Below are 26,122 nucleotides of genomic sequence, written 5' to 3' on the forward strand. Positions count from 1 at the left end.
TTCACCAAAGGGAAATCATGCTGGACCAATCTGATAGCCTTCTCAGATGGAATGACTGGCTGGGTAGATGAGGGCAGAGCAGTGGATGTTGTCTCCCTGGACTTGAGCAAGGCTTTGGACACTGTCTCCCATCACATCCTCCTAGGCAAGCTCAGGAAGTGTGGGTTGGATGAGTGGACAGTGAGGTAGGTTGAGAACTGGCTGGATGGCCGAGCTCAGAGGGTTGTGGTCAGTGGCACCAAGTCTAGTTGGAGGCCTGTAGCTAGTGGCATCCCCCCAGGGGTCAGTCCTGGCTCCAGTCTTGTCCAGTGTATTCATCAGTGAGCTGGATGAAGGGACAGAGGGCACCCTCAGCAAGTTTGCTGAGGATACTAAACTGGGGGGGAGTGGCTGACACACCAGAAGGCTGTGCTGCCATTCAGGGGCACCTGGACAGGCTGGAGAGTTGGGCGGAGAGGACCCTCCTGAAGTTGAACAAAGGCAAGTGCAGGGTCCTGCACCTCGGGAGGAATAACCCCATGCAGCAGTACAGGCTGGGGGTTGACCTGCTGGAGAGCAGCTCTGCAGAGAAGGGCCTGGTTGTCCTGGTGGACAACAAGTTAAGCATGAGGCAGCAATGTGCCCTTGTGGCCAAGAAGGCCAATGGGATCCTGGGCTGCATGAGGCAGAGTGTTGGCAGCAGGTGGAGGGAGGTGATCCTGCCCCTCTGCTCAGCCCTGGGGAGGCCTCATCTGGAGCACTGTGTCCAGTTGTGGACTCCCCAGTCCAAGAGAGACATGGCGCTACTGGAGGGAGTCCAGCGGAGGGCTACAAAGATGATGAGGGGACTGGAGCCTCTCTCCTCTGAAGAAAGGCTGAGAGAGCTGGGCCTGTTCAGCCTGGAGAAGAGACGACTGAGAGGTGATCTCATCAGTGTGTACAAGTATCCAAAGGGAGGGTGTCGAAAGGTTGGGGCCAGACTCTTCTCCATGGTGCCCAGTGACTGGACAAGAGGCAACGGGCATAAACAGGAAGTTCCATCTGAACATGAGGAAAAATTTCTTGACTGTGAGGGTGACAGAGCACTGGAATGGGTTGCCCCGAGAGGTGGTGGAGTCTCCTTCCTTGGAGATATTCAAAACCTGCCTGGACGTGATCCTGTGCAATATGCTCTAGAGGACCGTGCTTGAGCAGGAGGGTTGGACGAGACGATCTCCAGAGGTCCCTTCCAACCTCAACCATTCTGTGATTCTGTGATTCTAAATCTATAGACATCCATATTAATGTAACTCAAAAGTGCCTTGACACATTTCCTTGCTCAAAACTGAAATCAAAGCCGTAGTGGGAGTTAAATGATGTAGTTATAATGATTCTTGGTTTATAAACATAAGTGATTTAAAACATGTCTCTGTACCTGAACAGGCAACAACATAAGAAGTTGAAATACTCTTTTATCACCATTCTCTTTCTCTTCCTTCTGCTTTTCCATACTTGGCTCGTTGATCTTTTTTCCCATTAATTCAGGAAGAAAATATATTTCTTACAAAAATATCTATCTACTGTATTTGTATCTGACCACTGAAATCTTAACAAATGCTTTTGCAGAAAGGAAATATTTGAAACAGTGTTCTTATTACGTTGTATAATGAAGTTCTCAGAATGTGTCGGGAGTTACACCATAATGATGCTTACTTGCTAAACTAGTTGTAAATATTTTAGCAATGTGATTTTCAATGTGTGATCCATGGCTCTTAGGTGTTTGTGAACCAAATTTAAATGGACTGCAAAAGAAAAAGTGCATTCATATACTTTGTGCTACAGAATGCTTATGTGAAATATGAATGGATTCCAATTACCCTCAGAAGTTTTTTAGGGATCCATGAATGAAAAAAGGTGGAAAAATTTTGTTTTACTGAAAATCTATTTCATTTTTATCACAGAAACTTTATGAAGCAGTTCATTAAAATACCCGTAGATGTTCCAAAGGATGTACTTCTGACAATTTGGGGCCTGACAAAGATCACAATGTGTGTGTGTGTGTTTTTTTTTTTAAGGGACCATAGATCAGAATGTAAAATAATAGGAAATTTTTTTTCTTTCTTTGTCTTTTTGCTTGGAAATGCAACTGAAAGGTCAATGAACTGGAATTGGATTCTTGTCAACTCTTAATTTAGAAGCCAAGTAGCTGGTAGCTGAGTAATTAACAGTAAAAGTCTTCATCTAGATGTTTCACTGATATTGCTTTTATTAACCCTAATTATCTTTAAACAAAGATTTGAAAAAGTATCAGTCAGATATATCCTTTTGTTCAGATTTTCTTTTTGGGTGTGGGGTGGGGTGTTACTTTGGAGATTTTAATCCCAGTTGTTTTACAGTTAGTGAAGAAAGATAAGGAAGTGTTTATAACCTAATATGGGTGTCATACCAGGACGCTGAAATGATAGTTGCCCATTGGCTGATCATGTGTGCATGATTTCTCTTCCCTTTTCGTCAGTTTCCCATCTGGAAGAAAAAAATGTCACTTAGTATCTGCTTGTGATAAGTGATGAAATTCATTCATAAGAATGAAATAGATAAGAATGTATTAGATAAGAATGAAATATTTGAAATAAAATAATACCATACAGATTAAAATGCAATACAAAAATAAAAATACAATGCAAGAATAAAAACAAGTATATAATAGCCTTTTTATAAAGGGAGGAGAGACACAATTTCCCAACTTTTATTATTCATGTTAAACACATCAGTAGATCACATTCAGTGTGAGTAAACTTCAAGCTAAATGGTCCTCTATAAATTTATCCAAACCTTTTGTAATACTAATTGCTCAGGAAAAAGATAATTCAAAAATAAATAAAATATTTATGTGATTATTTACCAAGGTTTCTTTTCAATAATTTGCTGCAGCGTTTGCAATTCATTAATTTCCTAGCTTTCTAAATAAATTAATTCCACCTACCCGTAATGATTATGAAGAAATAGTCCAATATAGACAAAAGCAAATGCTTACAGAGCTTCATTTCTTTACATTGGTTTGCAGGTATCTGCATGGGAAGTTCATCTCGACATGTTGTCACTTTTGATGGTCTGAATTTTAAGCTGACTGGCAACTGTTCCTACACCTTGTTTCGAGATGTGCAACATGATGTAGAAGTTCTCCTCCATGAAGGGCCATGCAGAGCAACACCAAAGATGAACTGCATGGACTCCATTGAAGTGAAACATCATGGTGTGTCCGTTCAGCTCTTTAGTGACATGGCAGTAAGTTGAACACAATGAAGTATCTGTACATTGTCTGCTCGTGCTATAGCATTTCCAGTTGTGAGGACAGACTTGTTTTGTTTTTTTCAATTTCTGTTCCCCTTGCAGCCTATTCTTAGGCTTCAAACATATCAAACAAATGCCTTATTTCAATTTCGTGATACAAGCTACGCTTACATAATGAGCCAGGCATATTTCTCTTCTTTTTCTCCCCTTTGTGCTGGTGTGACAATGTCAAGAATGTGGAATTTGGCAATGTCTCCTTGATGCTTCTGCCAGAAAGACAGGGATTGTAGACAAAATATCCTGCACTGTGATTCTCCTCTTCTGGCAGAGGTCCTTTATACAATATTATCACTTGGTGCATGGGAAAGCAGTCTGTATTCTTTGCAAATCTATGCAAGCTATAAACTATCTAGCACCTGTGTGGAAAGCTAGGCTGTAGGTTCTGACCTTGTGTGCAAGAAATTCTTTGAGGATGGACCTCAGTCTTAGAAGAAAGGCTGGCTTAGTATGTATTACATTTATTTTATAGGTAGAGATGTTTTCAAATTCTATATGATACATTTCTACTCTCTAGGTTCTTCAGACGTACAGGAATCAGCTAGACTGAAAAGGTGATCTCTTCTGACTCTTGTGTAGCAAGACAGGATAGACTAAAACACCTGGGCCCAGTTCTGCATGGTGATGGGAAGCCTTTACTTTCACTGAGGTTTAATGATATGTCCACAGAGAGCACTTTAACTTCATGGCATTAGATCAGTAGTCTGTATGGACATAATGCTGAAAGAGTGCACTCTTATGGAAAAGTGTTGAAAAGGTTGTTCATATAATACATAAAATTAACAGTTAAACAATTCTATAAATTTTTAAGACTCAGCATAAAATTTCACCTTGCAAAAAATAGTTCTTATGTCTAGATTCAGTCAGATCTTCCAATCCCTGTGAGGTCAAAATGTTTTTCAATTTAAAGATTGGATTTATTTTAAATGTTTGTTAGAACTGATGTGATGATCTTACCGTTTTGAAAACAGGTTGCTGTTAACGGTGAAAGAGTTCATATTCCCTACTCTAGCAGTTTCTTTGAAGTCACTGTCTATGGAGCAATAATGCATGAAATCAAGTTCTCTCATCTTGGACATAATCTCACATTTACTCCAAGAAACAATGAGTTTATTCTTAAGATTAATCCGAAGAGCTTTTCTTCAGGAACACATGGACTCTGTGGTAAGTTTGAAAGTTAGTGGTTTTAACAGCTTCCTATTTGGGCTTTAACTAGTATTAAGGCTGTAGGAATTTGTGTGGTCTTGAACCTGTAAACTCTCTAGTTGAGCTGATCCCCTATTGTAGGTACCTTGCTAATCTGTGTGGGTCTTTCTACTATGGCCATCAGTGTAATAGCTCAGTCACTATTTAAAGATATTACTGGGGTAATACCTTAAAAAGAACAAGGCTAGACGTCTATGCTCTTTTAGTTGCTTCACATTATCTTTTTAAGGAGAAAATGCTTTTGGTTTGATGAGGCTTTAACTTTAGGTTCTTCTATATACATGTGCATTTATGTGAGAGACTCAGAGTGAAAGTGAAGGGCTTGTGAGGAGTGCAAATACCTGGGAGAGCTAATTCTCGCCTTTGAGAAATTTGCTCAGATAAGCATTACCATTACCGTAGAGAGTGTTATTGTGCTAGAGTTGAATTATTGCAGCAGTTTTCATCCTGGACCTTAAGGCAGTATTTTAGAGATCAAGAACCCAGAACACTAATAAAATAAGTGAGAGGCTCTACCCGATTACGGATACTGTAGTCTACACAGTCCTACAGGTAGATCTCAGCATTCTCTGAGGCTTAAAAAAACACCTCAGTAGTATTGTTTCAACGTATGCCTCTGCCCATCAGTTCTCCATATAAATATGAAAGTATTTCTTATATAGATACGGATCTCTGGAAAAATGTCCCTTGGGGGTGATACTGTCTGTATCTTCCCCTATGAGAAATGCCAAACTGGAAAAATTGAGTCCTTTCCTTGGATTTTAATTTTTTTTCATCTTGCCAATAACAAAAAAAAGTTTTGCAAATAAAACGATCTAATTTTGTATATGAGTAACTGGCACTTTGTTTAGCTGTAGGGCTCTTACTCGTTTTCTGGAGAGACTAACATAAGCAGATCCTAACTGAGAGGGACATCGCTTTGCTCATGAGAAATTAAATGTGAAAATCTTGGAGATATCAGCAGCTTTCCTGCATGCTTTCTAAGGAAAAGACCACACATGCTAAAGGGTAAAATCAAACATCCACAAATAGAAAGATTGTGATAAAAACTGTAAAATTTAGACTTAAAATGAATTAAAATTTATAATTAAATGCAGAAAGTGTGACCCGGACTTATCTTCTAAGACTTCAGGTGCTTGACTTAGGCAGGGAGTTGGGAGCTTGGTCACTCAGTGGTCTGAAGAAAGGAAAGGGAGGTAGGAAAGGGAGGGAGACCTGAGGTAGTTTAGTGACCCTCTGGAAGTACCCATCATCTCTCACATCTGACTATAAAGAGAGACAATGATGAGGTGTCTAGCCCCCAGCTGCTTTTATAGTTTGTAGGGATGAATCTATATCTTTGCCTATTTCTGGAAGTACCTACCAGGTAATGGGCACAATTGCATTATGAATTGTATATTATGGTGACTTAGCAATGCCCTCCTAGAGATGATGAATTTGAAAGAAAAAAGCAAATTGGAAAAGCCAGCACCAGGTTCTGTCCGTGAAGCTGAGACACATAGTAGAACTGAAACTAAATCACAAGCACTAAACGTAGAAAAAATTTACACCAGTTTGATCTAATAGCTGCTGATGCTATATTGGATGCTTGGTGTTCAGCTTGAATTTGGCTTTGCACTGGTTGCAGCTGATCCAGCAGAATTACCTTGAACAGCCTATTTCTTTTCCTAGCTCAATACTTGTAAATGTTGTGTACAAAGGAGAATATTGTTTCCTCTCATAAGGGTTCTAATATGCGTTGCTGTTTCAATAATTAACAGCAAGCAACAACAGAAAAACAAAGACAATTTTAAAGACACTTTCTCTATTTTTCACTCTCTTGTGATACCATAATCTCATTGATTTTCTAGCATCACTGTGATGCCAGGAAGACAATATTTTCATGCCTACTTTATAATAGAGAAATAGAAAATGAGACTCAGGGTTTTCATGTCTACATTGATAATAACTATGAAGAATGTCATTCATTCCTTTTCCCCTTGCAGTTCACCAAGCAGCCCCAAACAGCTCTCTGCCCTGTGCCTGTTTTCTCAAGGTTTGTTTTATTACTGATTGTATTCAGATGACTTATTTTCTTTTTACTCATCCTCCTAGGGGTGTGTGACCAGAACCATGCCAATGACTTCATGTTAAGTGATGGCTCCGTCACTCCTGACAGCAGTGTATTTATTCACGAATGGACTGTGAAAGAACCGGGCAAGATCTGTGAAATCAGGAAAGAAGACAGATGTTCTGAACATGCCACTGACCGCTGCAGCATCCTACTCGCTGCTCAGTTTGCAGAGTGCCACCAACTAATCTCCCCCAACATGTTCTATGAGGCATGCCAAGAAAACAGCTGCTATGAGGATGAAGCCTGTGAGATGATAACTTCCTATGCGCACATTTGCAGGGCAAACGGGATCTGTGTTGACTGGCGAACGCCTGAGTTTTGTCGTAAGGATTTCACAATACATTAAAATTGATATAGAAACTGTCTCGCTGAATGAGATGGTGCTCTCCTATCACTGTTTCCAGCTTGTCTGTAACTTCAGATTTTTGAATGCCATGTAATCAGACAGAAGTTCCCGTTTCCTATATAAGTGATATTACAGGTCAGATAGCTGGTTTGTTATCCACTGACTTGCATATGAGGGAAAAAAATGTATATTAGTAAAATGCACAGCCTTGTGAATTATGCAGGACTGGAGGGATAACCTAAGAAATACATGTGAAAGCTATGCATAAGCAAACAAAGGCCCCACTGAACCTTCTTGGGGTCAAGTCTGTACTAAGAGTCTGCTCCAATTCTGCTGGTCAGTGTTAGCCACAGATATGGTTGCTTTGGTACAGACACTGGAGTGCCTGTACAAGGCAGACAGGGGAAGTTGTAATCTGGATAGTGGAACTGCTCTGCTTCCTATGACTGTCACAAGCGCCAATGACACAAGTCAAAACTTTTCTGGATTCTCTATCCTTGCACATGTTTGTGAGGGCATCAAGACTTTCTGAAAATCACCTGACTGCAAACAAGGCCCCAAACTTTCAGAGCATGAGGTGAGAATAAGGGTGATTTTAGCCACACTGCAGCCTAAAACCAAGCTAGCTGTAATTTGCTTTGCAAATCTGGTTGTCCTTCCGGCATTGTTTTGCTTGAGTCTTGGAGGTGAAGAGCTTGCAGGTGCTCTGAGAAGACAGTATAGGAGGATGGTTAGCCTCACAGGTGCTCAGAACCCAGTAGAAATAAGGAGGATAAGCATGCGAGTACTAAATTCAGCAGATTGTTATTTTGTTTATTTACTCCCCCTCAAATTCTTACAGACCTAAGAATTTCTGTGTTATCCTTCTGTTGTTGGTAGTTTTTTTTTTCCTGACAACCCTATTATGAGGCATTGCATGCCTATGTAAAGATTTGACCAAAAATGCAGTATATATGCTTAAGCACAAGTAATTCTTGAGGTGGCTTATTCTACAACTTCTGTTAGTCTGTCTCTGCTGATGGTAACAGACATTCAGATACTCACCAACAGTGTTTCTGGTTTAGTCAGGGATGTGAGATGTGTATGGATGTGTAGGCCTTTTCCTTCCCAACTAGCTGCTTGTGTAGTGTTTTGTATCCCAGGTGTTTTTTGCATCTCCTGTCTTCAATTTTTTCTTGGTGCTTGTGGTCAGTTCTTGTTGCCTTGTGTTCTTTCCCTCTTGCTCCCCATATACTTTTCATCTCAGAACTGGACAACCAGCATCCTAAAGGCATGATACCACAAAAGGTCAGTATGCGTGTTGGTTTTGTTCACGTTTTAAGCTCAGACTGAAGGAATTATGGTATGGGAAATCAGGAATATCAAGGTGAGTTTGGCCTGAGTCTCCAGTTAATGTACTGAATAATTCTCCAGGATAGGTTTTTGAGGGAAATATTACTGTTGTAGACTAAATCTTTTAAGAAACAACATGGTCTTTTTAGAGTATAGTACTGACAAACAGAGGGAGAATATTGCCTGCCATTTTCCAAATTTAGTGCTTCAGCCAGACTTTGCAAATTGTAATGTCCAAGGCAGAGTGTCAGTGAAGTATCTTAACCTCTCTGCAGTCTTCAAATTCCTATCTTATTACACAGTATGTACCAGAATAGCCAAGGAGCTGCCCAGTTTAACACGAGTTACATAAAACGGTCATTAGCGTCTTAATGATAGCATCATCATCTTCCTCCTTCAAGCAGATGCATGTGTGCAACTACCAAAATATAAAACTACCAGTTACAGGGACATTGTACGGGATACATGAATGATTCAATAGACTGTATAGCTTAATCATTCTACCACTACATGTTTAAAACCAATGATATCATTATAAATTATTTTGCTCTTCCCCCGCCCCCCAGAGAATCTATATCATTTTTGCACAGTTTGATTGGGTTTTTGTTAGTGCCATGTTGGGACATCTGAAGCAGCACAAATCCTCCCTGACTGCCCTGCCTGAATGAGTGAATATACTGGACTATCCCATAAAGACATAGCCTGCTCTCCAGTTTGTGCTCATTCAGTTTCACTGCCTGAGCTTTCTTTGTTTCTTTTGGAAGGGAGGGTATGTTAAGTAGCAGCTGGTAGACTTCCAGCTTTGTGTCAATGGGTGGAAGGAAAGCTTACTCCAGGGTGGAAATGCATAGTATTTTTCTGATGCTCAAACTTAGTAGGCTTGTGTTGGAGCAACCTGTGGCCTCTATTGTTAGCCATTTAACTCTGAGGCACAGAAAATGCACCCCTCAAGCAGGCTCACCACTTCTAGTGAAATCCTGGTGAATAGGGTGTCCACTTAAATAACACTAGAGGGTTTATCTTAATGTGAAGATCATAGGGATTTCTAACAAGTCACTGCAGTGCTGTACCAGCATATGTTGGGATTCAGCTTTGGGTGGAGAGGAAGCTTTATTCATCTGGAAACAGGATTCTTTATGCAGCCCTTAACGAATGAACCAAAACATATTTATTCTGCATTTATAAAAAGAGATGGCAGCTCATGCAGAGGTGATGAAGCCAGCTTTAAATTGTGTAGCTCAATTAGCAAATTTTGTCCATAAAGCAGGAATATTCATTTTAACAAAACTGTGTCTAAGCAGTGCAGGAAGATTGAATAGTGATGATAATAGCTGATGCACTATTGTCATTGCCCTGGTGCATTATTCACTCCAGCTTCAGCATCCCTGGTACATTTAACTGTACTTTTTGCTGCCTGTGACATTATGGTGAGGCGAAAACCAAGCCAGCAGTTAAGTGATCTCAAGCTTTAGCTAGTTGCCAAATTTGGGCTAGCTTATACTGCTGATAAGGAGGCGGTGTCATTGTCATCTGAAAGGAAGTCTGCCTTTCTTCATGAAAGGCTTGAAAAAATGATCCCAGCTTCCCTGAATCTCCACTACTCAGGACTTTAACCAAAGCTGCTTTGTCTTGCCTGATCTGTTTGAACTACATATAGTAGATCCCAGTGCAAACTATCATTCTAAATCTTCCACTGTGAACTTGATAAGTGATTTATTTATTTATTTTATTTTGATGGACTTGGACACACACTTTCTGTAGATCCTCACATAAGTTATTTTCTCCCTAGCACTATCTACTAAGAATAGCTACAGTACTTCAAAGTGAAGCTAACCAGCTGTAGGAATTTCAATACTTGAATCTGCCAGATGACCCTTCAAATTATGCTAACTATAGGTTTACAGGAAACCATGTTTCTCCTAGCTTTTCTTTTACTATTCTCTCCCCTTTTTCGAAGAGGAAGTGGTGTTTCAGTGGAGCCAAGAACCTGAGAATCTAATATCAACAAATGATTACAGCATGCATCAGACAGGCTAGTAGTTGAAGTAGATTTCTTTTGAAACTAATTTGGCAGAAGAATTAGTCTGCTAATGTCTTGGTTTTCATCTTTATTTTTCCCTTTAGCTAGACTTACAGTTCTCTTTCCTTTTCCACTCAGAAGCGATAAGTATTTGAGGTGAGCAGACACTTAAATAGCCAGCTGATAGTGAGGCTTGTTCAAATTCTTTTTTGAGAGGCTGACTGTGGGGAGTCCTTATGTTCCATATCCGTGGCAGAAGTTTCCAGACAAAAAGCAGAGCTTTCTGTAAATTGTATAGGATCTCCAGAGCATAAAGGCAGCAGTATGTTTCAGTGGCTTTCTACAATCTCCTAATTGTTATTTTAGGATGATTTTCTGGGCAGTGTTGGAATTTATCCCGTCTTTTGATGTGGCCTGTGTGTGTCTCATTTTCCAAGTCACCGAGACAAAGAGGGCATTTCTGACAAGGGCATTCACATCAGCTCGTTTATATTTCTTTTGCAAAATGGAACTGCCTCATTTCTTCTTTGAAAACACATTGCTGTTTTACACAGGGACACAGGCTTTTTTACAGCCTCCCTTGAGTCAGGGGTGTGTTTTTTCGCTGCATTCTTCACACACCTGGCTGGCCACAGAGGAGGAAAGAGAAGAGGCTGTATTATACGAAGTACTTCAAGGACTTTACCATTAGTATTGATTTTGACTGGGAGCTGTCCATGTACTGAGACTGAAGGGCATTAGTATTAAACCCTAAAATAATCTAATTTTGTGCAGAGGTTTACCAGATTTGCTGTAGGGCTACTATAAGGAAGCAAGATGAAAGCCAGTGTGCTGAGTATACTTATTGACACTGGAATAAGAAAGCAGATGATATGCCCTTGACAGGTGCTGTGGATGCATTTTCACACTTGTTCATTAGAGCTGAAGTGAGCTCATCACAGCCAGTAAGCGCTGGTGGTTACCTTAGTCATCTTGTATTCAGAAGAATTATTTATGGATTGAGTTTTTCTGGAAAACACGTTGCAGTCGAGGTAGCTGCTGGTAGGCAAGATTCTCAAATTATGTAATTTCTCCTATTTTACTTAGATAGTCCTTTTGTTTTTTTAGAATCCAGCTAGAATATTTCATAAGGGTGTTGGACTCTCCATAAAGTTCCTAGGGCTTTTCAAGTTCCTCTACATCTTCTAAAACGTGATAGCTATCCCTGTGCACCACTCCAACACACCAGAAATAATTGAATGTAGAGTAGCTCAAAACAGAGCAGGGTTAGCTTTAAAGGCACTTCTTTTCTGTTTCCTTTGGCTAATAGGGGTATGTGTAGACAGTTCAGCTGATGAATGCCTGCTTGGTTTGGAGTTCAGGCCTTCCTTCAGTAATCTTTTAAAGTATCTTTTGTCAGGAGTCTGCAAAAGCTTTATAAACCTCACAACAGTGACAAACTGGGAAATAAGAAAGCATCTTTTCTGAAGGAAGCTGTAGAGAACAATTAAGTAGATCACAGCAATATGCAGCACCAAATTAGCGCCCATTAGTGAGTAGCTGCAGCCTTAGTTTTATGTTTGTTTTGAGAGATGACAACCTCAGTGCCATGAACTCATCAGTAAACTTTTGCGCATTAGCTTAGGAAATGCAGCTTGCTTTGACTGCAGGCACTTCAGTTAATATGATGCAGGAATCCAGCAGGTTCGTTTTTGAAGTGCCCATATATTCTGTTCCTGAGCTTTCTTTAACTGCTTGGGAATGCCAACTGTCAAAAACTCCGTGTTTAATACTGTAGTCTGTCCTGGATGTCTCCCAACCCTGCACTGTTACCAATGCTGCTCTAATACATTTAAAGATGGTTCCAAATTCTGATGTCTCTTATGCAATGTTACAAAAATTGGCAAGACGTCCAGCTAATGTAAACCCTTGTAGCATTGCTACAGTAAGTAGTGCTATTCTGATTCATATGACCTGAAGATGTGGCTTGATGATTTTGCATGGCCTGTATGTTAAACATGTACCTTCAGTCATTTTTTTCTACAGATTTTGGTACTTTTAAAGACGTATTTTTCAAAGCTGTTAATGGCTGAAGGGGACAAAATAGGTTCATGATGATCAGTTTCAAAAAACTGGACAGCATTCTAAAGAAAGTGTGAGTGAAAGCATTGCTCTACATTTCAGACCTCTTCTAACAAGGTTTTTTTCTGTCTTCCTACAGCAATGAAATGTCCCACATATTGGATATATGATCACTGCCACAAAGCCTGCATAAAGCACTGTGAGAATAATACCGAGCTCAGTGTCTGCAAGGATTATCCCACAGAAGGCTGCTTCTGTCCAGATGGACAGGTGATTTTCAGAGACAGCTGTGTTGCTGAAGAAGACTGCACACAATGCATCAGTGAAGATGGCACACACCATCAGGTAGCTATATACCTACCAGCTTACCTTTGTAAGGGGTTAGGGGTTTGTACTTTTGCAAGCTTTCCCCTTTGGACATTTTATTTTCTAGCTCAGATCCTCATAACTGGCCAGCTGTCAGCCACATGTAGCTTCCCTAGTGTGAAATTGGCTGGGCTCAGTGTAAAATTCATAGCTAGGACTCTACCGACCCAGAAATGCATAACAAATCTGTGTGAAGGGAAGGCCAGAGAGAAGAGAGGAAGGATGGCATAAGTCAGCATTTACCAAGATAATAAACACCTAAATTCAGTAGGCTTTTATCAGTAATGACAATTTAATCATAAAACTGGAATCCCTGCTCAAAACGGTCTGAAATGCTTTATCTTTGCAGAGCATTGGGAAGCTTTCTGAAATATTTTCAGTGGTTGGTGTTGAGCAGGGAGAGCAAGCTGACCTTATGTCAAGTGGTATTAGACCTCCTCCCTTTTTTGGCGTCAAATATGTGCAGACGAGGATCATTCCTTTGATGAAATTCCTCATATTATTTTTACTTAAAATCCACTTACGTCAGCTAAGTGTAAGCCTATCAGTGGCAAAATGGGACAGGGAAGAGGTATCAGTCCAGGGTGCCAGTCTGCAGTTGGAGACTGTTCGTTTTCTCCTTTACCATCACATAATGGGTGCACAAGCTCCTAGTTACATCCCCTATTCCAAATAATGTTAGGGTTGTTCCCCTTCACCCCCACCTAATCAGCTCTGGGCCATCTCATTGAAGTCATCCCGTCCTCTTAAATCTTCAGCTTTGTTACGGGACTTTAAGAGGAAGGGGCTTTATTTTCAGTATTGTATGGACTTTAGATTTGTACCATTTTTGGATGGTCTTATTCTACTGACCAAACCTGGTTTCACAGGCAGATTTCTTTTACAACATATATTTTCTGTAAGGAACAGAACTCTGTGTGTGGTATGTGGGGCTGGATAGTCAATTCTCTAGGCAAAAAGGTAAATTCTTACAAGTAAATGAATGTATGCTGAATAACTTCATTTTTCACACACACACATTTAGACTCACAGTTCAGCAACAAATGTTTAACATTGACAGTTAGAACAAAAGGACGAAAAGAATATTTGTGGCTAAAAACATCCCTCTTAAATATTGTTTGCACTGACTAATGTAATGACAAAAGCATCACATTTACAGAGGAAATACCATTTTTAGATGAAAGGGTACCAGCAAATAATGCATATGGCTTACTGAAGGAAGTGTTGTAGGTGCTACTTTGCCATTGCAATAGTGGCATGAATTGCAGATTTGCATGAGAATTTTTTCTTATGCCTGTGTAACAGGCGCACACACACACACACACACACACACACACACACACATCCAAGATACACTCGGACACGGAAGGTGCCTACTGCAGGCACGACCTTGTCGCTTGCAAGAATCGTCCCATCCCATGGTTTGTGCATTAGTGCCACCTTCTGGTATTATCAAAGCACAGCTAAGTGGCTAGGTAGCATTTCAGTAAATACGATTTTGAAGGTTTCCTACTGCTCGGCAAGAGACTGGTAGAGGAACAATAGCATCCTACCCCTCGCCCAGCATACACTATGGATTTTGGCAGTGAGAAGGAAACATATTGGGAACATGTGTTCTTTCATTCCACAACTGCGTGATCCAGGTGATCTTTTCCAAACTAAAAGGCTAGATTTTTCTGAAGGACTGAGCATATGTAGCTCTTATGAACGTGCATTCTAAGGTTACAGAATTTCCATACATGAGATGGTCATTTTTTGTTCTCTTTTGTTACTTTGTTCTTTATTTTAAATACAGTATCACTGGATTTGTGTAATACTTCATAGAGTTGGTAAAAGTCAATTGCAAAAAACCGCAGTGACTTTGTAATAAGAGGAACAGGAAAAAAATCTGATTAATTCTCTTTAAAAAAAAAAGATTGCCATGTATACAATCACTGCCCTAAACTCAGATCAGTTGTGCACAATTCCCATAGAGCCTAAGAACTCTAGTCATTTTATTATGGTTCTATGTGAAATGATTAGTGCAAATGCAGATTAAAGCATAGGGTCTGTATGCTTTAAATCCCCAAATGCTCAGGCAATATGGTGCAATTTGCATTTAAGTAATTCTTTCAAACCCTTGTGGAAAAAAACTAGTGCATGTCTTGAGAATAATGGCTGCAGCGATACATCTACTTGTTGCTGCAGAAGTCCTAAAATTCATGTGAGTCATCACATACTCCTTAATGGGTTTTTAACTCTGAAAACCTCTAGTCTGCACCCCAATGGCAAGGCTTAGATGCAGCTGCCATGTGGATGAGGAGATGGAGGATCAGGGATGTTCAGTTCACACAGCTGTTCTGCATCCTCACTGTCACTGGGTTAGCAGCGTGAGCAGTAGTACATCAGACAGCGCAACTGGTGATGCATTATGATTTCCTGAACCCTCCTCTTTCCCTCAGGTGTTCTCCCCTATTCCTTTCCACACAAGATAGGTGCTTGAGCTTATGGGAGTCTCAACACCAATACCGATATAGAGCTCTATATAGCACAGTGCTATCTCCTGTCATTTCTTCTGGTATTAGAAAGAGGATCTTACTTATGTTGAGGAAAAACCTGTCAGAAAATTGAAGATGATGGAAGTGTTAGAACAAATGCTGTGATTCTTTCTGTGTCCTGAAATGTTCGAATGCATTTCACATCATCATCTCCAAATGCAGGTATTCTCTGTCATCTGCCTTCTCAGGACTTTTTTACCCCAAGTCCATTGAATGCTCTGGCTTGGAGTTGCTTTTTCCAAGCCCTGAGATAATGTTCTTCAGTAGCAATATGTTGATGCAAGCTTTCTTTCACTAGAATGGATTTCTCATAGATTAAACAACCTTATGTGCTTTGGTTCCTAAGCTTTGTTAAACCTTTGGTTAGCTTGTTCTAGCTTGCCTCTTGTCATGCTGTTATCCTTTGAAAATAAAATATCATTTTGACTGTCTTTTCAGACCCCTGTACACGTCAGGTAATCACCAAAAGAGTGATGGTTTCTGATTTGGGATTGATATAGTGTTTATCCAGTCTGCACTCCACTGGGAAATCTAGTGATGAGACCTCAGATATTCTTAATCAAAAAAATGCAATGTTTACTTCTCTTCACTTAAGAACTACTAATTTGGGAAAGCAACCACTTCTGTATTTTTCCCAAAATATCACTGTTTCCCTTATTAGCACTGAACATCCGATCATGGTATGTAGTTCCATGATTACACTGTTACTCAAAATAGCTTGCAATTACATTTATAACATCTGAGCATGTTTCACGCATAAAACAATAGTAATTCCTCGTCCCAATGATGCATTCTTTACGTCACTTGCTAAATTGATACATTGAGTCATTTCAGAATTATGTATCTCCTTAGGTTCTTACTGTTAACAAAACAACCAACCAATTCTTTATGTAGTCCTCTAGTTTTTTGGTTAATTTTGTTCACTCTCACCCACTCCCATCACCAGCATACCACTTAATTTCTAACTGTTGTTTTTATGCAGCACATGGAAACGTGGATTCCTGCCAATGAACCCTGCAAGATCTGCATGTGTCTTGACAACGGGATAGTAAACTGCACCATCCGACCTTGCCCTACTGCCCAATGTAAATTGGTTTACCTCTAAGTATGCTTTGATTTGAATTGATTTTTGTTGCCCGTTTGGTTAGTTCTTATCCAAACATGTTTTGTGGGTGTTTTCTTCTTACTCCAGCTGTTGAATGTGGTCCCTGTGAAGTTCCTCGCCTGCACAGGGATCCTAAAAAGTGCTGCCCAGAGTACGAGTGTGGTAGGTTCTCACAGCGTGTTGGGATCTTCTTACTACATATTTTTACCGGATGCTTTAAAGACATATAATTCACATTTTTATTTAGTGCAAGTATAATGCTCTGCTTTTAAACCACTGAATGACTATATGACCATCATGGGTGGGGGGAGGAGCGCGCCTAAGGACAAGAATCTACATTCACTTCCCACTCAACTCGCCCCTTTATAGGGGATGAAGACGGGAAGGGAACAATTTGCTCTCGTCTAAATGATGTTAGAAGGGTCTTTTTCAAGTATGCATCTTTGAATGATCTATATTTAAAGATTAAGTACAACACTAGAACATTAATGCACATAACCCAAACCTGACCTGTTCTCTAAGCTATTTTGAAAACAAGCTCTAACCTGCTGTGCTCTAACTTATTTCAGATTTTAGGATAGCAATTGAGTGTAGGGAAAATAACTTAATGGGAGTGCACCTGTCTTTTCTTGAGGACTATTAGTCAGGTATTGTCTTAAACACTCTCTCAATTTCTTTTCTTAGTCTGTGATCTAGTCTCCTGTGATTTGCCTCCTGCCCCTGTCTGTGAGTTTGGCCTGCAACTTGCTCTGACCAACCCAGGAGAATGCAAACCAAATTATACATGTGGTAAGGTATCTTTTTAAAATGGAGTGATAGTGGAGCGTTGCATTTGAATAACACTGACAAATTCCTTTAGGCATTGCTTTTTTCCCTCTGAAAGGTTTCATTTTGGAGACAATGGACTTGAAATGATTTTGCAAACTTGCAAGAAGGATGTTGTTGGCACTTCTTGAATATATTTTTAAATTATGGAAAAAAGAAACCCTGTGATCTTGGATGTGTGTTTTCTGATCCCTATATTTACTTTATAAATCTTTTCAGTTATATCACATCCTCCTAGGTAAACTCAGGAAGTGTGGGTTGGATGAGTGGACAGTGAGGTGGATTGAGAACTGGCTGGATGGCCGAGCTCAGAGGGTTGTGGTCAGTGGCACCAAGTCTAGTTGGAGGCCTGTAGCTAGTGGCATCCCCCCAGGGGTCAGTCCTGGCTCCAGTCTTGTCCAGTGTATTCATCAGTGAGCTGGATGAAGGGACAGAGGGCACCCTCAGCAAGTTTGCTGAGGATACTAAACTGGGGGGGAGTGGCTGACACACCAGAAGGCTGTGCTGCCATTCAGGGGCACCTGGACAGGCTGGAGAGTTGGGCGGAGAGGACCCTCCTGAAGTTGAACAAAGGCAAGTGCAGGGTCCTGCACCTCGGGAGGGATAACCCCATGCAGCAGTACAGGCTGGGGGTTGACCTGCTGGAGAGCAGCTCTGCAGAGAAGGGCCTGGTTGTCCTGGTGGACAACAAGTTAAGCATGAGGCAGCAATGTGCCCTTGTGGCCAAGAAGGCCAATGGGATCCTGGGCTGCATGAGGCAGAGTGTTGGCAGCAGGTGGAGGGAGGTGATCCTGCCCCTCTCCTCAGCCCTGGGGAGGCCTCTCCTGGAGTACTGTGTCCAGTTGCGGACTCCCCAGTCCAAGAGAGACATGGCGCTACTGGAGGGAGTCCAGCGGAGGGCTACAAAGATGATGAGGGGACTGGAGCCTCTCTCCTCTGAAGAAAGGCTGAGAGAGCTGGGCCTGTTCAGCCTGGAGAAGAGACGACTGAGAGGTGATCTCATCAGTGTGTACAAGTATCCAAAGGGAGGGTGTCGAAAGGTTGGGGCCAGACTCTTCTCCATGGTGCCCAGTGACTGGACAAGAGGCAACGGGCATAAACAGGAAGTTCCATCTGAACATGAGGAAAAATTTCTTCACTGTGAGGGTGACAGAGCACTGGAATGGGTTGCCCCGAGAGGTGGTGGAGTCTCCTTCCTTGGAGATATTCAAAACCTGCCTGGACGTGATCCTGTGCAATATGCTCTAGAGGACCGTGCTTGAGCAGGAGGGTTGGACGAGACGATCTCCAGAGGTCCCTTCTAACCTCAACCATTCTATGATTCTGTGATATATGAGAGAGGAATATTTTGTCAGGATTAGACCTTTTCCTGAACCTGCAGCATAGTCTTTGCCCTGGGTCTTTTGTATTTGCATTGTTTTTCCTTCTTTAAGGAGGTGTATAAAACTTTACAGTAACGATTAAGGCCTTGTTTGCCAGAGAACTGTCCTTGTTTAGTTGCCGTGCTCTGAAACGCTATGTGCTTAATTTATTTTTTTTCTGCTAGCCTGTAGCAGAGAAGCATGCAGTTTAATTCAAAGTCCTTCCTGCCCACCACATCGAACACTGACTGTTAAGAAGACTGAGTGTTGTGATAAATATGAATGTACCTGCAGCTGTATGAACTCAACAGTGAGCTGCCCTCCTGGGTATTTAACTAGGTCTCTCACCAATGACTGTGGCTGCATATCTACCACCTGCATTCCAGACAGGGTAAGTGGAATGAACTCCATTTTCCACAGATAAGACTACCTTTTATACCTGGAGCGACAGTACCACAGTAGGTGGGTCTCTAGATGTAAACAAGTTCCAAAGCAGAGTATCAGATAATGATACCAAGGCATTTTTAATTTATGAGTATGCAAGAGAAAATATATGGTTCTGTTGTACTGGGCCTGTTTTATTATAGGCTTTTATTCTGACATAACTGCCCCATTTTTTATGACTTTGAGGTATTCAGATGAATATATACCTAGCCATTTGAAAGTTCAAATCATTCAAGCATTACAAATCTCAGTGATAGTTCTGAAATTAGTCATTTGTTTCTAGATAACGCAGCTATGTGCATTTGGATCAGTACGGTTACCGTGTTTCAGAATTGCATTCTTTCAATCATATACTAACTTTACTGAGATATTTAGGAACACCTTAGGCCTAAACTGCTTGTGCCCCTTGATTACCTTTGCCTGAGGAGGCATTGTATCTCATATGAGCTATACTGCCACTTTTTAATTTTTGCCAAATTAATATTTGACTCTGTTAAAGCTTCACTAGGATAAATTTGTCCTTAATTTTTCCAATCTTTTAATAAGCTATTATACTGTGTAAACCTTTAAGATAAGGTTGCTTAGAAGAGCAGTTGCAAGGTGATGTAACCTGTCCACTGGAGCAACCTTATCTTACAACTTAGCTTAGGTTATGCTGTCTTGCAGCTCAGGAGATCTGAGCTTTATTTTCTCTTCCTCAGTACTTCATGACCTTGCATACGTCATTTTATTTCTCTGTGACACAGTTTCTACATCTATAAAATAAAAAGGTGCTCATGTCTTTAATAACATGCTGTAAAATCTACTAATTATGCAGTGTAAGAGATGGCACTACTTTGTTGTAGCTGTGCTGGCCTAAGGATACAAGCGAATGAATGTTTGTAGCTCAGCGTAATACCTTTTATCAGATTAACTGAAAAAGTTTTGAATGCATAGGCCCTTCTTTAGGATGCTTTTTATTTTCTCTAAATATTGGATCACATTATACTTCGGAGAAACTGAGTCAGACCCTGGGTAACTTCACTGAAGGAGATAGATAGATAAAAATTTCTGTATTTATTCTTTTACAAAACAGCAGCTTTAGCTGCAGTGTGCTCTTTTGTGTATTAATAGTTGTATTCCGTAGGTGTGTGTGCACAACAACATTGTCTACCCTATTGGGAAAACCTGGGAAGATGGTTGTAGAGAATGTTCTTGCACTGGTACGAAAGATGTTGTTACAGGACTTCAAATGATAGAATGTCATGAAAAAACATGTAATATGTTCTGCTCTCGGGTGAGTAACATTTAAATCAATTCATTAGTCAGTGGAGCCCTGATGGCCTTCTAAAAAGAAGGCCTTTTAAACTTGCATGTTGTAACGCTAGAAAAGAACAGAAAATACATTTTGTAGTAATGCATTATCTTGGGAAAAGAGCCTAAGAGGGGCTGAGTATTGTTGACTTTATTTTAGGAATATTGTTTTAGGACCAGATTCTGCTGCCAAGGAAATCAGTGACAAGATTATTTTATATTTCAAGATTATTTTATATTTCAATAATAAATTTTATATTTCAATTATATTTAAATATAATTATAATATATTTCAATTATTTTATATTTCAATAATGTAATTTCAATAAGGGGAGAACTGGTTCCTGAAGTGTCACTTGTACATTTGATGCCTGAAGTTCAATTTCAAATGACTTTGTTCTAGCTGAAGTTCACTTTCTGAAGAGGACATTGCAGATCTGTCTATTGCTTAGCTCTGCCCATTATAGCAGTAACAACACCGCGTGCTGTGGCCTTCCTTTTGCCCAGACATGTGCTACATACTGTCAAATTATGGGCTCCACTTTTGGAAGCCCACAAACAAGTATGAAATCCTTTGTTATGTTGACATACCCATCATGGTCATGCAGGAGGAGAAAGTTGATAAAACAAGCAGGTAGAAGAATTTTAGAAGGGTCAAAGGAGTTGGTGAAAAGCCAGCAGTATTTGCCAGTATCATAGATTAGGAGACTTGGGCCATAACACGATTCGTGCAAAGAAAAGTTAAAAATGATAATTATACTATCCAGTATACTATTGAACTATGTAAATGTAAGTATGCAGTTACTATTAAACTACAGTTTACATCCTTAACATTCCTCACTTTGACATAATGTGGACAGTAAGGGAGTAAAAAATCACTGAAAAATTAAATGTGATACCCTAGAGCTATATTCTGCTCGGGTATCTAGTGCCTTGTGCACCTGTTTCCTGAGCATTTGCATGTCCTTGCTTCATGAGGTTAGCACAGATGGGGCAGTCAGTGAGGACAATGGAAATGCACAGATCAGGTCTCCAGAAAAATCAGATAAAAGAAGAGCTTGCCCAGCCAAATGCTGACAATCCACCTCCCTCACCAGCTGTAATGTTCTGCTTCTACTGTCAGTGGCAACCACCAGTACACTTTATCTCTTTCCAAAGCTTTCAGGATATTCATGAGTTAATTAAGATTGCTCATCATGGTATTGGCCAATTCCATGGAGGAAAAGAGGTATATAACATAAAGCAAGTCCTCCCTAACGTGTGGTCCAGTGGTCATGATATACGATTTTATTAGGCTGTGCAGAGTTCACGTGGAGTAACTAAGCTTGAAGACGTGGGATTCAGAATGTTTTGTGCAAGCTTTTTGCTGACCCAGGGTTTTCCCCATGAGTTGTTCTTCCCTGTACCATGAAGTGAAGGCCAGAAGAGGCTCATTTGTGTTTTTTCCTCAACGCAGAAACAAAGATGAGCAACTTTATGTTCTGCAGACCTCCTATTTGCTTTTTAAATGCTTACATTGGGATGTACACTGTATTATTCATGCCACATGCACCCTCCCCCCAAATTTAAACAGTTGACCAAGCAACGAGTGTTCTCAAGTATGTATTGTAACACTGATACAGGTTGCCTGCGACTCCACAGAATGGCCGCTAGACTCATTACAGCTGAGCCAGCTGGAACTGGTCCATGGGAAATGCAAGGGAGGGGATGCTCCTGCAATGCCTGTAGAGCCCTTTAACTATAAGGCACAGGTGCTGCCTCTGTGTTTGATTCACTGTGCTGGCTTGGATGCTGCGGTGATATTTTGGGGCTTCTAGCATCCCATGTGAGACAAGATTCACCTGTTTTTTCTGCTCCAGGTTTTTCTCTGCTTATTGGAAAAACAGGGAATTTCCAAACAAATATGCCATGCACATTGCCTCCCACCCCCGCCAAGCTTCCCAACCTTAGCAGAATATTTCCTGCTGTCCTTCCTAAACTTTTTAACCTGTTCATGAAGGTCTGCCTTTTTAGTAGGGAAGCTATTTATAAACTCCCATTTATGCAGTTACATTCAGAACAGAGGCTAAGAAAAATCAGTATGTGGTGTCTGTTCTTTCTTCTTGCTTTTGGTTAGTTACATTTGGAATAATGCTTATCATTAGCACACCTTACAGAGAGGGTTACAAAAAGTCAGAGGTATTCTTTTGACTTTCAGAAAGACATCAGTAATAATGTGTTTGGGAGTCAAAGACTGACCTTGGCATGTATCTGTGCAGCACCTCGTGACTGAGTTCGCATTGCTGTAGAAGCCCTGCATTGCCTGACTCACTTGTTTTTAATTCTCATTTGAATTTACTTCAAGCTGTGTTTTAGCAGTTTGGCCTGAAAGCTTCAGGATGGAGCAATATTTTTTCTTCCACCTGTGTAGCCGGTACTGTGAAATCCACTAGTGTACACAATGCAGTGAAAACCATGAGGGTAGATATGAGAGCTTTCAACTTTTGCAAGAGAATCCCTTCAATTTCAGTCTGTGGAACAGACTTTTCTTCTAATACTGTGATGGTCATGAAATACTAGATTTGAAATATCTGGCTGCTTTTTGGCTCATAGCCATGACTCGATCAATAATCTGTTATTCTAATAAAGCTTCAGTTATGCAAAGCTACAAGTTCTGGACAAATCAGCCTTAAGTATTGCAGTCTCAAAAAAGCTTTTCGTAGAAGAAACAAACAAAAAAAGATTGGAGGGCACCAGCCCAGTTTTTTGGGGGATCTGCTATTTCTTGTGCTCCTTTAACGGTTTTCAAAGTGCTAGGATTGAAAACCTAGCTGTTGGATTATACAGGCTGGAGAGCTCAGATATTTTTCTTAACTTATTCCTCGTTCAGTGAATATGCACATCAAGGACCGCAGCAGTTCCGTAATCTAGTTTAAATTGCTCCTAAGGATTATTTTTCTGTTAAGATTTAATCATACAGAAAGTTGTGCTGACTTTAAAGACCTCCTTTAACTGTGGGTCATCACTCAGATGATGTTCAAACACCCTGCTGCTTGTTGGTATTAATTTCATTGACAGGTTTTAAACTTGTGCAGTATCATTGTTGATCATCTTATCTGATTTCTGTGAAAACAGCTTATACTTTGTTTACATAGATATACAAAAAGAGAAAAAAAACTTAATGCGTATACTAGCTCCCTCACCCTGCTGAATGAATGGTGCTACTATTCTCCCAGATATGATAAAATCACACTGAAATCTGGTCTGTTATTACAGAATGTAAAGGAACACTATAGAAAAAAATGAATATTTCATTAAAATATACCAATCTCAAAGTTCTGTGACAATATTTAAATTAACAGCAAACACAACACTCTCACTTGCAAACAAGGTGTGGATCTGCTTCATTACATGTCATAGCCCCCTCCCTTTTTCTGTCCTCTTCTATCTTTCTCTTATACAAAAGTTTTGGGAAAGTGCTCAGGTAATTGCTGTAATTGTTGCATGTGCCACAAGGAGGAGTGGTTGTCTGTACCTCCTAGAGGTTCTTCAGTAGGGATTTCTCTGAGCCTGCATCCCAATACATACCTTTAGAGAATTGTGGTGATAAAATGGATAGCAGTTTTCAAAACACCCTAAAGTCACTAATGTATTACTGTGAAGCGAGTGCTTGCTTTCTTTCTTTCTGTTAATGTTCTTGAAGTTAGGCACTTATTAAGCAATGTAAAAAGAGTGTGGTTTAAAGTATTGTGTGACTGTGAGAAGAAGAAAGTTTAGTTTTCTGGAATACAAGTGCTAGTCAAAGCCATTTGCTGAGAGTGTGTAAATTATTTAGGAGAGCTTTTCAAGTCTCTTGATGACTGCATTAAATTATAATAAAGAACATTTTCACTGTGCATGCAAAGGCATAAGGAATGATGATTGTAATAGAAGTCAACTATGAAACCTATAGCTTTAATCTCCAATATTTCAAACTGGTATTTCCTTTGAAGTAGTGGTGTTTGACTCCTCATGCTTATAAAGCATGGTAGAAAATGGCTTAATATTGTGTGTCAAGAAAGTCAAAGACAATAATTTCAAAGGAAGACTATTGTCCAAGTATTTGATATGCAGGATCCTATTTAAAAACTGAAAATCTTCATGAGAAGTAATTTCAAACATCCTATTTACATTTTAAAACATAACTTACTTCGGAATTAGGGAATGGTATTTTAATTTTCTAGAGAGTTGTAAATGGAAAATTAAGTCCTCACCTGAGATAAAAAAGTATAGCTCCAGGGAAATTTGTAGAGTTGTGCTGATTCATTGCCACTGAAGATTTTGATTTCAGCATTTCAAGTAGGTTTACATCTATCCAACTCCATTTTTCTCAATCTCTTGTTGCCATTTGCATTCTCTTTGATTCCTCTGACCCTCTCTAGGGACTATCATCTCAGTACCTAAAAAACAAATTCTTAAAAATACTCTGCATGCTTGAAGAATAATCTCAATTCTTTCTTTCCTTTTTTTTGGCCCAAAAGCAGTTGCCAGAGTTTTCTGGCCAACTTCTTAGCATCCGTGAAAGATGAGCTATACATCATGAGCAACACTCGAATGAAGGAGAGAGAGCACAGACATGCCAGGTCGTAGGCTATGCAGTCCCTTCACATGTCTTGAAAGGGTGATGAAATAAAAATATGCACTCTCTGAATGGTGCAAATTAATCCACACTCCTTTTTTATCTGTGGCAGACCAAGCCCCAGTTCAAAAAGGGGCAAAATTTCCCCCTCCATGTAGAATGGCTTCATCCATATGCTTTCACCCTCTGGGCTTGAGATCAGCTTTATCTCCGCATTTGTGTTTTATCAAAGAGCCTGGCCTGGTGGCAAGACTGAACTTGTGTCTGGTTCTCTGCAGCAGCTGCCTGTTATCACTCCCGTATCAGCTGTGTGCACCCGTTCAGGTGCACAGGGTGGCTTGTGTTGCCCTATTCCTTGCCTCCTGGGGTATGGGGTTTTTTCCGTCCTTGGGGGCAGTGATCTGCCTGTCGGTGTGACAGACGGCCAGATATTTACCGTAGGCTCCTTCTGAGTTTTAATTCTCCGTTTGAAGTGTGAACTCTAAATGTATATAAAGAAACTCTAATGTATATAAAAAAACAGGATGCAGAGGAGGAATGAAAGCAGCGCGTAAAAAGCGGGGGACTAGCAGAACACCGGCTCAAGGCAGTAAGTGGATACTTGAACAAAAACCATGGCAAACAGCGTCCTCTTTACAGTGTCTATTTGCTGGATAATGAAAGGCAATGAAGATAAAAAGACTGAGACTACCTGCTCTGTCTGCTCTACTCTCTCTATTCTAACATGGCCAGACCACTATTTAGCAGATACAAGTCATATAAACCGAAACACTCAAAAGCACAACTTTTTCAACAAAGCTAGATCAAACTCCAGTGTTTCATGATACAACATTATACAAAACTCTGTTCCATATGAAAGTCTGCTGATTATAGAGGTTTGCTAATATGTTCCATAGTGAAGATCAAAGATGAAAACTGATAATAAAATAGGGAACTAAGTAGTATTTTAGTGACTGTTGGCCTCAGTTTTTATTCACCCTATAGTAAATACCAGACAGCTCACAAAGGGAGCAGCTGGGATCCTTCAGTCGTTTGAGCTTGAAGGTGTTGGCCAAAACAGAAATGATGCTTATTTTCATTGGCATTTTTCATGGGAATAGCGTTTTCTCGGAGTGAATATTTTCTATTCAGCCCTGTATTGAAATCAGAGCTATGTTTTGCCCCTTGGAGACTGCCTAGCTATTAAATATGGAATATATTTATTCTAATT

The 26,122-nt window shown here is 40.2% G+C and overlaps 1 protein-coding gene across 1 annotated transcript in view; it reads left to right on the top strand.

Annotated features, from left to right (window-relative positions):
• Window positions 1–26,122, top strand: part of VWF (von Willebrand factor) — a 148,782-nt gene that overhangs the window by 97,392 nt on the left and 25,268 nt on the right. Inside the window, exons 35-43 of the mRNA XM_009675425.2 lie at window positions 3,023–3,243; window positions 4,278–4,470; window positions 6,607–6,948; window positions 12,524–12,729; window positions 16,270–16,372; window positions 16,480–16,554; window positions 17,077–17,181; window positions 18,764–18,969; window positions 20,149–20,298. Of these exons, the coding sequence (XP_009673720.1) occupies window positions 3,023–3,243; window positions 4,278–4,470; window positions 6,607–6,948; window positions 12,524–12,729; window positions 16,270–16,372; window positions 16,480–16,554; window positions 17,077–17,181; window positions 18,764–18,969; window positions 20,149–20,298 (1,601 nt within the window). The remainder of the gene's footprint in view (window positions 1–3,022; window positions 3,244–4,277; window positions 4,471–6,606; window positions 6,949–12,523; window positions 12,730–16,269; window positions 16,373–16,479; window positions 16,555–17,076; window positions 17,182–18,763; window positions 18,970–20,148; window positions 20,299–26,122) is intronic.

Source organism: Struthio camelus, chromosome 1, assembly GCF_040807025.1.
Source record: "Struthio camelus isolate bStrCam1 chromosome 1, bStrCam1.hap1, whole genome shotgun sequence".
NCBI lineage: Eukaryota > Metazoa > Chordata > Aves > Struthioniformes > Struthionidae > Struthio > Struthio camelus.